Source organism: Heterodontus francisci, chromosome 11 (genome assembly GCF_036365525.1).
Source record: "Heterodontus francisci isolate sHetFra1 chromosome 11, sHetFra1.hap1, whole genome shotgun sequence".
In the NCBI taxonomy this organism is placed as follows: Eukaryota; Metazoa; Chordata; class Chondrichthyes; order Heterodontiformes; family Heterodontidae; genus Heterodontus; species Heterodontus francisci.
Genome location: NC_090381.1, coordinates 85,935,321 through 85,951,200, shown reverse-complemented (window position 1 = coordinate 85,951,200; position 15,880 = coordinate 85,935,321). Strand labels below are relative to the sequence as shown.

Below are 15,880 nucleotides of genomic sequence, written 5' to 3'. Positions count from 1 at the left end.
CCTAGATTGCAATGGATTATACCTGTTGATGCTGGTGATGTTGTTGCTATGGAAGTGATCACAGTTGTTGCTTCAGTTGAAGTGCTTCCTTCTGAGGTTCCAGAAGATGTGACATATTCTAAGATAGAATCATAGGAATATGAGGAAAACAGGGAAAAGCTCTTATGGGAACCATCATAAATTGTACAAACTGATCAAATATGTCACTGAGTTGAAGTCAAACAGTTTGACTCGAGAAGTGTTCACCAGAATAATGATTCTGCAGTCGTGTAGATTGCATCTGAAGTCATGTGCGTGTTTACGTTTTCCCACAAATATAGACTCCATGATATATGATGTGAGATATCAAGATTCATTAAGGTCTGAGCTTTTTTTAAATTTTGTCTTTTATAATAATAGTTATGGTTATTTGTAGCGATAATATAAATATGGCTGGTTTCCTAACTTTATTGTCTATTTTTGCATCAAATGTGGATCCAAGAAATGACTGTACATGTTGTGACAAAGTCAGGTCTGAAGTTTTTGAGTTCAACCCATTCTGTGAGATAGGGACATGAAATTGGAAATTCTGATGTCTGTCAAAGGAAAAAAATATGTTAATAATTCTGGTGATTGGTTTCACACTGGTGTTGGGATTGATATTATAACATTAGAAATATAACTCTATTCACAGACATAGAATCGTGAAAGCACAAAATGCCTTTACACTTGGGCAAAATATTGTTTAGAATGGTCAAGTTAAAAGTATTGTCTGTTCCTTGATTAAAATGTGATTTATCAGCATGAAGCCAATTGTGTGGTATTGTGAATACCTGTTGTTTCACTTGTTGTGGCCAACGTGGTTGCAGATGTGGTTACACTTGTCGATGGTTCTGTTGATGTGCTTTGTACTGATGTTGAAGATGATGATAAAAGAGTTGTTAGTGAAAGAAAGCAATGCTGCTGTTGATTGCAACAAAAAGCACATCAAATCAGGAAGTGAATTTCAATGACATGACTTAAAAGATGAACGTCATAAAAATAGTGTGCTGGTTTGATACTTAGTATGTTGGTGTCACTCTTCTCCATGTTAGGCATTACACAATTCATTTTAATGAGGTTGCTACAAAATGTTTTGTCAAATATAATGTTTACCATTTCAGAGAAGGTAAATGTCGCTGGTTTAATGTCATTATTGGCTTTTCAAAGCACCAACTTGGAAGAGGAGTGGTAACATTTTTTTTGATGAAAGAAAATATGGGCAACATTTATAATATTTTCCCTTCCATAATATTGGATTCCTAGATTGCAATGGATTATACCTGTTGATGCTGGTGATGTTGTTGCTATGGAAGTGATCACAGTTGTTGCTTCAGTTGAAGTGCTTCCTTCTGAGGTTCCAGAAGATGTCACATATTCTAAGATAGAATCATAGGAATATGAGGAAAACAGGGAAGAGCTCTTTTGGGAACCATCATAAATTGTACAAACTGATCAAATATGTCACTGAGTTGAACACAAACAGTTTGACTCGAGAAGTGTTCACGAGAATAATGATTCTGCAGTCATATAGATTGCATCTGATGTCATGTGCGTGTTTATATTTTCCCACAGATATAGACTGCATGATATATGATGTGAGATATCAAGATTCACTAAGTTTTGAGCTTTTTTTAAATTTTGTCTTTTATAATAATAGTTATGGTTATTTGTATAGAGAATATAAATATGGCTGGATTCGTAACTTTATTGTCTATTTTTGCATCAAATGTGGATCCAAGAAATGACTGTACATGTTGTGACAAAGTCAGGTCTGAAGTTTTTGAGTTCAACCCATTCTGTGAGATAGGGACATGAAATTGGAAATTCTGATGTCAGTCAAAGGAAAAAAATATGTTTATAATTCTGGTGATTGGTTTAACACTGGTGTTGGGATTGATAGTATGACATTAGAAATATAACTCTATTCACAGACAGAGAATCGTGAAAGCACAAAATGCCTTTACACTTCGGCAAAATATGGTTGAGAATGGTCAAGTTAAAACTATTGTCTGTTCCTTGATTAAAATGTGATTTATCAGCATGAAGACAATTGTGTGGTATTGTGAATACCTGTTGTTTCACTTGTTGTGGCCAACGTGGTTGCAGATGTGGTTACACTTGTCGATGGTTCTGTTGATGTGCTTTGTACTGATGTTGAAGATGATGATAAAAGAGTTGTTAGTGAAAGAAAGCAATGCTGCTGTTGATTGCAACATAAAGCACATCAAATCAGGAAGTTAATTTCAATGACATGACTGAAAACATGAACGTCATAAAAATAGTGTGCTGGTTTGATACTTAGTAAGTTGGTGTCACTCTTCTCCATGTTAGGCATTACACATTTCATTTTAATGAGGTTGCGACAAAATGTTTTGTTAGATATAATGTTTACCATTTCAGAGAAGGTAAATGTCGCTGGTTTAATGTCATTATTGGCTTTTCAAAGCACCAACTTGGAAGATGTGTGGTAACATTTTTTTTGATGAAAGAAAATTTTGGCAACATTTATAATTCTTTCCCTTCCATAATATTGGATTCCGAGATTGCAATGGATTATACCTGTTGATGCTGGTGATGTTGTTGCTATGGAAGTTATCACAGTTGTTGCTTCAGTTGAAGTGCTTCCTTCTGAGGTTCCAGAAGATGTCACATATTCTAAGATAGAATCATAGGAATATGAGGAAAACAGGGAAAAGCTCTTATGGGAACCATCATAAATTGTACAAACTGATCAAATATGTCACTGAGTTGAACTCAAACAGTTTGACTCGAGAAGTGTTCACTATAATAATGATTCTGCAGTCGTGTAGATTGCATCTGAAGTCATGTGCGTGTTTATATTTTCCCACAGATATAGACTCCATGATATATGATGTGAGATATCAAGATTCACTAAGGTTTGAGCTTTTTTAAAATTTTGTCTTTTATAATATTAGTTCTGGCTATTTGTAGAGAGAATATAAATATGGCTGGATTCCTAACTTTATTGTCTATTTTTGCATCAAATGTGGATCCAAGAAATGACTGTACATGTTGTGACAAAGTCAGGTCTGAAGTTTTTGAGTTCAACCCATTCTGTGAGATAGGGACATGAAATTGGAAATTGTGATGTCTGTCAAAGGAAAAAAATATGTTAATAATTCTGGTGATTGGTTTAACCCTGGTTTTTGGATTGATAGTATAACATTAGAAATATAACTCTATTCACAGACATAGAATCGTGAAAGCACAAAATGCCTTTACACTTGGGCAAAATATTGTTTAGAATGGTCAAGTTAAAAGTATTGTCTGTTCCTTGATTAAAATGTGATTTATCAGCATGAAGACAATTGTGTGGTATTGTGAATACCTGTTGTTTCACTTGTTGTGGCCAACGTGGTTGCAGATGTGGTTACACTTGTCGATGGTTCTGTTGATGTGCTTTGTACTGATGTTGAAGATGATGATAAAAGAGTTGTTAGTGAAAGAAAGCAATGCTGCTGTTGATTGCAACATAAAGCACATCAAATCAGGAAGTTAATTTCAATGACATGACTTAAAACATGAACGTCATAAAAATAGTGTGCTGGTTTGATACTTAGTATGTTGGTGTCACTCTTCTCCATGTTAGGCATTACACAATTCATTTTAATGAGGTTGCTACAAAATGTTTTGTCAAATATAATGTTTACCATTTCAGAGAAGGTAAATGTCGCTGGTTTAATGTCATTATTGGCTTTTCAAAGCACCAACTTGGAAGAGGAGTGGTAACATTTTTTTTGATGAAAGAAAATATGGGCAACATTTATAATATTTTCCCTTCCATAATATTGGATTCCTAGATTGCAATGGATTATACCTGTTGATGCTGGTGATGTTGCTGCTATGGAAGCGATCACAGTTGTTGCTTCAGTTGAAGTGCTTCCTTCTGAGGTTCCAGAAGATGTCACATATTCTAAGATAGAATCATAGGAATATGAGGAAAACAGGGAAGAGCTCTTTTGGGAACCATCATAAATTGTACAAACTGATCAAATATGTCACTGAGTTGAACACAAACAGTTTGACTCGAGAAGTGTTCACGAGAATAATGATTCTGCAGTCATATAGATTGCATCTGATGTCATGTGCGTGTTTATATTTTCCCACAGATATAGACTGCATGATATATGATGTGAGATATCAAGATTCACTAAGTTTTGAGCTTTTTTTAAATTTTGTCTTTTATAATAATAGTTATGGTTATTTGTATAGAGAATATAAATATGGCTGGATTCGTAACTTTATTGTCTATTTTTGCATCAAATGTGGATCCAAGAAATGACTGTACATGTTGTGACAAAGTCAGGTCTGAAGTTTTTGAGTTCAACCCATTCTGTGAGATAGGGACATGAAAATTGGAAAATGTGATGTCTGTCAAAGGAAAAAAATATGTTTATAATTCTGGTGATTGGTTTAACCCTGGTGTTTGGATTGAAAGTATAACATTAGAAATATAACTCTATTCACAGACATAGAATCGTGAAAGCACAAAATGCCTTTACACTTGGGCAAAATATGGTTGAGAATGGTCAAGTTAAAACTATTGTCTGTTCCTTGATTAAAATGTGATTTATCAGCATGAAGACAATTGTGTGGTATTGTGAATACCTGTTGTTTCACTTGTTGTGGCCAACGTGGTTGCAGATGTGGTTACACTTGTCGATGGTTCTGTTGATGTGCTTTGTACTGATGTTGAAGATGATGATAAAAGAGTTGTTAGTGAAAGAAAGCAATGCTGCTGTTGATTGCAACATAAAGCACATCAAATCAGGAAGTTAATTTCAATGACATGACTTAAAACATGAACGTCATAAAAATAGTGTGCTGGTTTGATACTTAGTATGTTGGTGTCACTCTTCTCCATGTTAGGCATTACACAATTCATTTTAATGAGGTTGCTACAAAATGTTTTGTCAAATATAATGTTTACCATTTCAGAGAAGGTAAATGTCGCTGGTTTAATGTCATTATTGGCTTTTCAAAGCACCAACTTGGAAGAGGAGTGGTAACATTTTTTTTGATGAAAGAAAATATGGGCAACATTTATAATATTTTCCCTTCCATAATATTGGATTCCTAGATTGCAATGGATTATACCTGTTGATGCTGGTGATGTTGCTGCTATGGAAGCGATCACAGTTGTTGCTTCAGTTGAAGTGCTTCCTTCTGAGGTTCCAGAAGATGTCACATATTCTAAGATAGAATCATAGGAATATGAGGAAAACAGGGAAGAGCTCTTTTGGGAACCATCATAAATTGTACAAACTGATCAAATATGTCACTGAGTTGAACACAAACAGTTTGACTCGAGAAGTGTTCACGAGAATAATGATTCTGCAGTCATATAGATTGCATCTGAAGTCATGTGCGTGTTTATATTTTCCCACAGATATAGACTGCATGATATATGATGTGAGATATCAAGATTCACTAAGTTTTGAGCTTTTTTAAAATTTTGTCTAATATAATAATAGTTATGGTTATTTGTATAGAGAATATAAATATGGCTGGATTCGTAACTTTATTGTCTATTTTTGCATCAAATGTGGATCCAAGAAATGACTGTACATGTTGTGACAAAGTCAGGTCTGAAGTTTTTGAGTTCAACCCATTCTGTGAGATAGGGACATGAAAATTGGAAAATGTGATGTCTGTCAAAGGAAAAAAATATGTTTATAATTCTGGTGATTGGCTTAACCCTGGTGTTTGGATTGATAGTATAACATTAGAAATATAACTCTATTCACAGACATAGAATCGTGAAAGCACAAAATGCCTTTACACTTGGGCAAAATATGGTTGAGAATGGTCAAGTTAAAAGTATTGTCTGTTCCTTGATTAAAATGTGATTTATCAGCATGAAGACAATTGTGTGGTATTGTGAATACCTGTTGTTTCACTTGTTGTGGCCAACGTGGTTGCAGATGTGGTTACACTTGTCGATGGTTCTGTTGATGTGCTTTGTACTGATGTTGAAGATGATGATAAAAGAGTTGTTAGTGAAAGAAAGCAATGCTGCTGTTGATTGCAACATAAAGCACATCAAATCAGGAAGTTAATTTCAATGACATGACTTAAAAGATGAACGTCATAAAAATAGTGTGCTGGTTTGATACTTAGTATGTTGGTGTCACTCTTCTCCATGTTAGGTATTACACAATTCATTTTAATGAGGTTGCGACAAAATGTTTTGTAAGATATAATGTTTACCATTTCAGAGAAGATAAATGTCGCTGGTTTAATGTCATTATTGGCTTTTCAAAGCACCAACTTGGAAGAGGAGTGGTAACATTTTTTTTGATGAAAGAAAATATTGGCAACATTTATAATTTTTTCCCTTCCATAATATTGGATTCCTAGATTGCAATGGATTATACCTGTTGATGCTGGTGATGTTGTTGCTATGGAAGTGATCACAGTTGTTGCTTCAGTTGAAGTGCTTCCTTCTGAGGTTCCAGAAGATGTCACATATTCTAAGATAGAATCATAGGAATATGAGGAAAACAGGGAAGAGCTCTTTTGGGAACCATCATAAATTGTACAAACTGATCAAATATGTCACTGAGGTGAACTCAAACAATTTGACTCGAGAAGTGTTCACTATAATAATGATTCTGCAGTCGTGTAGATTGCATCTGAAGTCATGTGCGTGTTTATATTTTCCCACAGATATAGACTCCATGATATATGATGTGAGATATCAAGATTCACTAAGGTTTGAGCTTTTTTAAAATGTTGTCTTTTATAATATTAGTTCTGGCTATTTGTAGAGAGAATATAAATATGGCTGGATTCCTAACTTTATTGTCTATTTTTGCATCAAATGTGGATCCAAGAAATGACTGTACATGTTGTGACAAAGTCAGGTCTGAAGTTTTTGAGTTCAACCCATTCTGTGAGATAGGGACATGAAAATTGGAAAATGTGATGTCTGTCAAAGGAAAAAAATATGTTTATAATTCTGGTGATTGGTTTAACCCTGGTGTTTGGATTGATAGTATAACATTAGAAATATAACTCTATTCACAGACATAGAATCGTGAAAGCACAAAATGCCTTTACACTTGGGCAAAATATTGTTTAGAATGGTCAAGTTAAAAGTATTGTCTGTTCCTTGATTAAAATGTGATTTATCAGCATGAAGACAATTGTGTGGTATTGTGAATACCTGTTGTTTCACTTGTTGTGGCCAACGTGGTTGCAGATGTGGTTACACTTGTCGATGGTTCTGTTGATGTGCTTTGTACTGATGTTGAAGATGATGATAAAAGAGTTGTTAGTGAAAGAAAGCAATGCTGCTGTTGATTGCAACATAAAGCACATCAAATCAGGAAGTTAATTTCAATGACATGACTTAAAACATGAACGTCATAAAAATAGTGTGCTGGTTTGATACTTAGTATGTTGGTGTCACTCTTCTCCATGTTAGGCATTACACAATTCATTTTAATGAGGTTGCTACAAAATGTTTTGTCAAATATAATGTTTACCATTTCAGAGAAGGTAAATGTCGCTGGTTTAATGTCATTATTGGCTTTTCAAAGCACCAACTTGGAAGAGGAGTGGTAACATTTTTTTTGATGAAAGAAAATATGGGCAACATTTATAATATTTTCCCTTCCATAATATTGGATTCCTAGATTGCAATGGATTATACCTGTTGATGCTGGTGATGTTGTTGCGATGGAAGTGATCACAGTTGTTGCTTCAGTTGAAGTGCTTCCTTCTGAGGTTCCAGAAGATGTCACATATTCTAAGATAGAATCATAGGAATATGAGGAAAACAGGGAAGAGCTCTTTTGGGAACCATCATAAATTGTACAAACTGATCAAATATGTCACTGAGTTGAACACAAACAGTTTGACTCGAGAAGTGTTCACGAGAATAATGATTCTGCAGTCATATAGATTGCATCTGAAGTCATGTGCGTGTTTATATTTTCCCACAGATATAGACTGCATGATATATGATGTGAGATATCAAGATTCACTAAGTTTTGAGCTTTTTTAAAATTTTGTCTAATATAATAATAGTTATGGTTATTTGTATAGAGAATATAAATATGGCTAGATTCGTAACTTTATTGTCTATTTTTGCATCAAATGTGGATCCAAGAAATGACTGTACATGTTGTGACAAAGTCAGGTCTGAAGTTTTTGAGTTCAACCCATTCTGTGAGATAGGGACATGAAAATTGGAAAATGTGATGTCTGTCAAAGGAAAAAAATATGTTTATAATTCTGGTGATTGGTTTAACCCTGGTGTTTGGATTGAAAGGATAACATTAGAAATATAACTCTATTCACAGACATAGAATCGTGAAAGCACAAAATGCCTTTACACTTGGGCAAAATATGGTTGAGAATGGTCAAGTTAAAACTATTGTCTGTTCCTTGATTAAAATGTGATTTATCAGCATGAAGACAATTGTGTGGTATTGTGAATACCTGTTGTTTCACTTGTTGTGGCCAACGTGGTTGCAGATGTGGTTACACTTGTCGATGGTTCTGTTGATGTGCTTTGTACTGATGTTGAAGATGATGATAAAAGAGTTGTTAGTGAAAGAAAGCAATGCTGCTGTTGATTGCAACATAAAGCACATCAAATCAGGAAGTTAATTTCAATGACATGACTTAAAACATGAACGTCATAAAAATAGTGTGCTGGTTTGATACTTAGTATGTTGGTGTCACTCTTCTCCATGTTAGGCATTACACAATTCATTTTAATGAGGTTGCTACAAAATGTTTTGTCAAATATAATGTTTACCATTTCAGAGAAGGTAAATGTCGCTGGTTTAATGTCATTATTGGCTTTTCAAAGCACCAACTTGGAAGAGGAGTGGTAACATTTTTTTTGATGAAAGAAAATATGGGCAACATTTATAATATTTTCCCTTCCATAATATTGGATTCCTAGATTGCAATGGATTATACCTGTTGATGCTGGTGATGTTGTTGCTATGGAAGTGATCACAGTTGTTGCTTCAGTTGAAGTGCTTCCTTCTGAGGTTCCAGAAGATGTCACATATTCTAAGATAGAATCATAGGAATATGAGGAAAACAGGGAAGAGCTCTTTTGGGAACCATCATAAATTGTACAAACTGATCAAATATGTCACTGAGTTGAACACAAACAGTTTGACTCGAGAAGTGTTCACGAGAATAATGATTCTGCAGTCATATAGATTGCATCTGAAGTCATGTGCGTGTTTATATTTTCCCACAGATATAGACTGCATGATATATGATGTGAGATATCAAGATTCACTAAGTTTTGAGCTTTTTTAAAATTTTGTCTAATATAATAATAGTTATGGTTATTTGTATAGAGAATATAAATATGGCTGGATTCGTAACTTTATTGTCTATTTTTGCATCAAATGTGGATCCAAGAAATGACTGTACATGTTGTGACAAAGTCAGGTCTGAAGTTTTTGAGTTCAACCCATTCTGTGAGATAGGGACATGAAAATTGGAAAATGTGATGTCTGTCAAAGGAAAAAAATATGTTTATAATTCTGGTGATTGGTTTAACCCTGGTGTTTGGATTGAAAGTATAACATTAGAAATATAACTCTATTCACAGACATAGAATCGTGAAAGCACAAAATGCCTTTACACTTGGGCAAAATATGGTTGAGAATGGTCAAGTTAAAACTATTGTCTGTTCCTTGATTAAAATGTGATTTATCAGCATGAAGACAATTGTGTGGTATTGTGAATACCTGTTGTTTCACTTGTTGTGGCCAACGTGGTTGCAGATGTGGTTACACTTGTCGATGGTTCTGTTGATGTGCTTTGTACTGATGTTGAAGATGATGATAAAAGAGTTGTTAGTGAAAGAAAGCAATGCTGCTGTTGATTGCAACATAAAGCACATCAAATCAGGAAGTTAATTTCAATGACATGACTTAAAACATGAACGTCATAAAAATAGTGTGCTGGTTTGATACTTAGTATGTTGGTGTCACTCTTCTCCATGTTAGGCATTACACAATTCATTTTAATGAGGTTGCTACAAAATGTTTTGTCAAATATAATGTTTACCATTTCAGAGAAGGTAAATGTCGCTGGTTTAATGTCATTATTGGCTTTTCAAAGCACCAACTTGGAAGAGGAGTGGTAACATTTTTTTTGATGAAAGAAAATATGGGCAACATTTATAATATTTTCCCTTCCATAATATTGGATTCCTAGATTGCAATGGATTATACCTGTTGATGCTGGTGATGTTGTTGCTATGGAAGTGATCACAGTTGTTGCTTCAGTTGAAGTGCTTCCTTCTGAGGTTCCAGAAGATGTCACATATTCTAAGATAGAATCATAGGAATATGAGGAAAACAGGGAAGAGCTCTTTTGGGAACCATCATAAATTGTACAAACTGATCAAATATGTCACTGAGTTGAACACAAACAGTTTGACTCGAGAAGTGTTCACGAGAATAATGATTCTGCAGTCATATAGATTGCATCTGAAGTCATGTGCGTGTTTATATTTTCCCACAGATATAGACTGCATGATATATGATGTGAGATATCAAGATTCACTAAGTTTTGAGCTTTTTTAAAATTTTGTCTAATATAATAATAGTTATGGTTATTTGTATAGAGAATATAAATATGGCTGGATTCGTAACTTTATTGTCTATTTTTGCATCAAATGTGGATCCAAGAAATGACTGTACATGTTGTGACAAAGTCAGGTCTGAAGTTTTTGAGTTCAACCCATTCTGTGAGATAGGGACATGAAAATTGGAAAATGTGATGTCTGTCAAAGGAAAAAAATATGTTTATAATTCTGGTGATTGGTTTAACCCTGGTGTTTGGATTGATAGTATAACATTAGAAATATAACTCCATTCACAGACATAGAATCGTGAAAGCACAAAATGCCTTTACACTTGGGAAAAATATGGTTGAGAATGGTCAAGTTAAAAGTATTGTCTGTTCCTTGATTAAAATGTGATTTATCAGCATGAAGACAATTGTGTGGTATTGTGAATACCTGTTGTTTCACTTGTTGTGGCCAACGTGGTTGCAGATGTGGTTACACTTGTCGATGGTTCTGTTGATGTGCTTTGTACTGATGTTGAAGATGATGATAAAAGAGTTGTTAGTGAAAGAAAGCAATGCTGCTGTTGATTGCAACATAAAGCACATCAAATCAGGAAGTTAATTTCAATGACATGACTTAAAACATGAACGTCATAAAAATAGTGTGCTGGTTTGATACTTAGTATGTTGGTGTCACTCTTCTCCATGTTAGGCATTACACAATTCATTTTAATGAGGTTGCTACAAAATGTTTTGTCAAATATAATGTTTACCATTTCAGAGAAGGTAAATGTCGCTGGTTTAATGTCATTATTGGCTTTTCAAAGCACCAACTTGGAAGAGGAGTGGTAACATTTTTTTTGATGAAAGAAAATATGGGCAACATTTATAATATTTTCCCTTCCATAATATTGGATTCCTAGATTGCAATGGATTATACCTGTTGATGCTGGTGATGTTGTTGCTATGGAAGTGATCACAGTTGTTGCTTCAGTTGAAGTGCTTCCTTCTGAGGTTCCAGAAGATGTCACATATTCTAAGATAGAATCATAGGAATATGAGGAAAACAGGGAAGAGCTCTTTTGGGAACCATCATAAATTGTACAAACTGATCAAATATGTCACTGAGTTGAACACAAACAGTTTGACTCGAGAAGTGTTCACGAGAATAATGATTCTGCAGTCATATAGATTGCATCTGAAGTCATGTGCGTGTTTATATTTTCCCACAGATATAGACTGCATGATATATGATGTGAGATATCAAGATTCACTAAGTTTTGAGCTTTTTAAAAATTTTGTCTAATATAATAATAGTTATGGTTATTTGTAGCGATAATATAAATATGGCTGGATTCGTAACTTTATTGTCTATTTTTGCATCAAATGTGGATCCAAGAAATGACTGTACATGTTGTGACAAAGTCAGGTCTGAAGTTTTTGAGTTCAACCCATTCTGTGAGATAGGGACATGAAAATTGGAAAATGTGATGTCTGTCAAAGGAAAAAAATATGTTTATAATTCTGGTGATTGGTTTAACCCTGGTGTTTGGATTGATAGTATAACATTAGAAATATAACTCTATTCACAGACATAGAATCGTGAAAGCACAAAATGCCTTTACACTTGGGAAAAATATGGTTGAGAATGGTCAAGTTAAAAGTATTGTCTGTTCCTAGATTAAAATGTGATTTATCAGCATGAAGACAATTGTGTGGTATTGTGAATACCTGTTGTTTCACTTGTTGTGGCCAACGTGGTTGCAGATGTGGTTACACTTGTCGATGGTTCTGTTGATGTGCTTTGTACTGATGTTGAAGATGATGATAAAAGAGTTGTTAGTGAAAGAAAGCAATGCTGCTGTTGATTGCAACATAAAGCACATCAAATCAGGAAGTGAATTTCAATGACATGACTTAAAAGATGAACGTCATAAAAATAGTGTGCTGGTTTGATACTTAGTATGTTGGTGTCACTCTTCTCCATGTTAGGCATTACACAATTCATTTTAATGAGGTTGCTACAAAATGTTTTGTCAAATATAATGTTTACCATTTCAGAGAAGGTAAATGTCGCTGGTTTAATGTCATTATTGGCTTTTCAAAGCACCAACTTGGAAGAGGAGTGGTAACATTTTTTTTGATGAAAGAAAATATGGGCAACATTTATAATATTTTCCCTTCCATAATATTGGATTCCTAGATTGCAATGGATTATACCTGTTGATGCTGGTGATGTTGTTGCTATGGAAGTGATCACAGTTGTTGCTTCAGTTGAAGTGCTTCCTTCTGAGGTTCCAGAAGATGTCACATATTCTAAGATAGAATCATAGGAATATGAGGAAAACAGGGAAGAGCTCTTTTGGGAACCATCATAAATTGTACAAACTGATCAAATATGTCACTGAGTTGAACACAAACAGTTTGACTCGAGAAGTGTTCACGTGAATAATGATTCTGCAGTCATATAGATTGCATCTGAAGTCATGTGCGTGTTTATATTTTCCCACAGATATAGACTGCATGATATATGATGTGAGATATCAAGATTCACTAAGTTTTGAGCTTTTTAAAAATTTTGTCTAATATAATAATAGTTATGGTTATTTGTAGCGATAATATAAATATGGCTGGATTCCTAACTTTATTGTCTATTTTTGCATCAAATGTGGATCCAAGAAATGACTGTACATGTTGTGACAAAGTCAGGTCTGAAGTTTTTGAGTTCAACCCATTCTGTGAGATAGGGACATGAAAATTGGAAAATGTGATGTCTGTCAAAGGAAAAAAATATGTTTATAATTCTGGTGATTGGTTTAACCCTGGTGTTTGGATTGATAGTATAACATTAGAAATATAACTCTATTCACAGACATAGAATCGTGAAAGCACAAAATGCCTTTACACTTGGGAAAAATATGGTTGAGAATGGTCAAGTTAAAAGTATTGTCTGTTCCTTGATTAAAATGTGATTTATCAGCATGAAGACAATTGTGTGGTATTGTGAATACCTGTTGTTTCACTTGTTGTGGCCAACGTGGTTGCAGATGTGGTTACACTTGTCGATGGTTCTGTTGATGTGCTTTGTACTGATGTTGAAGATGATGATAAAAGAGTTGTTAGTGAAAGAAAGCAATGCTGCTGTTGATTGCAACATAAAGCACATCAAATCAGGAAGTTAATTTCAATGACATGACTTAAAACATGAACGTCATAAAAATAGTGTGCTGGTTTGATACTTAGTATGTTGGTGTCACTCTTCTCCATGTTAGGCATTACACAATTCATTTTAATGAGGTTGCTACAAAATGTTTTGTCAAATATAATGTTTACCATTTCAGAGAAGGTAAATGTCGCTGGTTTAATGTCATTATTGGCTTTTCAAAGCACCAACTTGGAAGAGGAGTGGTAACATTTTTTTTGATGAAAGAAAATATGGGCAACATTTATAATATTTTCCCTTCCATAATATTGGATTCCTAGATTGCAATGGATTATACCTGTTGATGCTGGTGATGTTGTTGCTATGGAAGTGATCACAGTTGTTGCTTCAGTTGAAGTGCTTCCTTCTGAGGTTCCAGAAGATGTCACATATTCTAAGATAGAATCATAGGAATATGAGGAAAACAGGGAAGAGCTCTTTTGGGAACCATCATAAATTGTACAAACTGATCAAATATGTCACTGAGTTGAACACAAACAGTTTGACTCGAGAAGTGTTCACGAGAATAATGATTCTGCAGTCATATAGATTGCATCTGAAGTCATGTGCGTGTTTATATTTTCCCACAGATATGGACTGCATGATATATGATGTGAGATATCAAGATTCACTAAGTTTTGAGCTTTTTAAAAATTTTGTCTAATATAATAATAGTTATGGTTATTTGTATAGAGAATATAAATATGGCTGGATTCGTAACTTTATTGTCTATTTTTGCATCAAATGTGGATCCAAGAAATGACTGTACATGTTGTGACAAAGTCAGGTCTGAAGTTTTTGAGTTCAACCCATTCTGTGAGATAGGGACATGAAAATTGGAAAATGTGATGTCTGTCAAAGGAAAAAAATATGTTTATAATTCTGGTGATTGGTTTAACCCTGGTGTTTGGATTGATAGTATAACATTAGAAATATAACTCTATTCACAGACATAGAATCGTGAAAGCACAAAATGCCTTTACACTTGGGAAAAATATGGTTGAGAATGGTCAAGTTAAAAGTATTGTCTGTTCCTTGATTAAAATGTGATTTATCAGCATGAAGACAATTGTGTGGTATTGTGAATACCTGTTGTTTCACTTGTTGTGGCCAACGTGGTTGCAGATGTGGTTACACTTGTCGATGGTTCTGTTGATGTGCTTTGTACTGATGTTGAAGATGATGATAAAAGAGTTGTTAGTGAAAGAAAGCAATGCTGCTGTTGATTGCAACATAAAGCACATCAAATCAGGAAGTTAATTTCAATGACATGACTTAAAAGATGAACGTCATAAAAATAGTGTGCTGGTTTGATACTTAGTATGTTGGTGTCACTCTTCTCCATGTTAGGTATTACACAATTCATTTTAATGAGGTTGCGACAAAATGTTTTGTAAGATATAATGTTTACCATTTCAGAGAAGATAAATGTCGCTGGTTTAATGTCATTATTGGCTTTTCAAAGCACCAACTTGGAAGAGGAGTGGTAACATTTTTTTTGATGAAAGAAAATATTGCCAACATTTATAATTTTTTCCCTTCCATAATATTGGATTCCTAGATTGCAATGGATTATACCTGTTGATGCTGGTGATGTTGTTGCTATGGAAGTGATCACAGTTGTTGCTTCAGTTGAAGTGCTTCCTTCTGAGGTTCCAGAAGATGTCACATATTCTAAGATAGAATCATAGGAATATGAGGAAAACAGGGAAAAGCTCTTATGGGAACCATCATAAATTGTACAAACTGATCAAATATGTCACTGAGTTGAACTCAAACAGTTTGACTCGAGAAGTGTTCACTATAATAATGATTCTGCAGTCGTGTAGATTACATCTGAAGTCAATTGCGTGTTTATATTTTCCCACAGATATAGACTCCATGATATATGATGTGAGATATCAAGATTCACTAAGGTTTGAGCTTTTTTAAAATGTTGTCTTTTATAATATTAGTTCTGGCTATTTGTAGAGAGAATATAAATATGGCTGGATTCCTAACTTTATTGTCTATTTTTGCATCAAATGTGGATCCAAGAAATGACTGTACATGTTGTGACAAAGTCAGGTCTGAAGTTTT

The 15,880-nt window shown here is 34.3% G+C and overlaps 1 protein-coding gene across 1 annotated transcript in view; it reads right to left on the bottom strand.

Moving 5' to 3' along the window:
* The window catches only part of LOC137375051 (pneumococcal serine-rich repeat protein-like), an 85,021-nt gene that overhangs the window by 25,200 nt on the left and 43,941 nt on the right, over positions 1-15,880 (bottom strand). The window contains exons 68-94 of the mRNA XM_068041677.1: positions 15,380-15,475; positions 14,891-14,968; positions 14,100-14,195; positions 13,611-13,688; positions 13,243-13,373; positions 12,820-12,958; positions 12,331-12,408; positions 11,540-11,635; positions 11,051-11,128; positions 10,260-10,355; positions 9,771-9,848; positions 8,980-9,075; positions 8,491-8,568; positions 7,700-7,795; positions 7,211-7,288; positions 6,843-6,973; positions 6,420-6,558; positions 5,931-6,008; positions 5,140-5,235; positions 4,651-4,728; positions 3,860-3,955; positions 3,371-3,448; positions 2,581-2,676; positions 2,092-2,169; positions 1,302-1,397; positions 813-890; positions 23-118 (exon numbers count right to left, since the gene is read on the bottom strand). Of these exons, the coding sequence (XP_067897778.1) occupies positions 23-118; positions 813-890; positions 1,302-1,397; positions 2,092-2,169; positions 2,581-2,676; positions 3,371-3,448; positions 3,860-3,955; positions 4,651-4,728; positions 5,140-5,235; positions 5,931-6,008; positions 6,420-6,558; positions 6,843-6,973; positions 7,211-7,288; positions 7,700-7,795; positions 8,491-8,568; positions 8,980-9,075; positions 9,771-9,848; positions 10,260-10,355; positions 11,051-11,128; positions 11,540-11,635; positions 12,331-12,408; positions 12,820-12,958; positions 13,243-13,373; positions 13,611-13,688; positions 14,100-14,195; positions 14,891-14,968; positions 15,380-15,475 (2,532 nt within the window). The remainder of the gene's footprint in view (positions 1-22; positions 119-812; positions 891-1,301; positions 1,398-2,091; positions 2,170-2,580; positions 2,677-3,370; positions 3,449-3,859; positions 3,956-4,650; positions 4,729-5,139; positions 5,236-5,930; positions 6,009-6,419; positions 6,559-6,842; positions 6,974-7,210; positions 7,289-7,699; positions 7,796-8,490; positions 8,569-8,979; positions 9,076-9,770; positions 9,849-10,259; positions 10,356-11,050; positions 11,129-11,539; positions 11,636-12,330; positions 12,409-12,819; positions 12,959-13,242; positions 13,374-13,610; positions 13,689-14,099; positions 14,196-14,890; positions 14,969-15,379; positions 15,476-15,880) is intronic.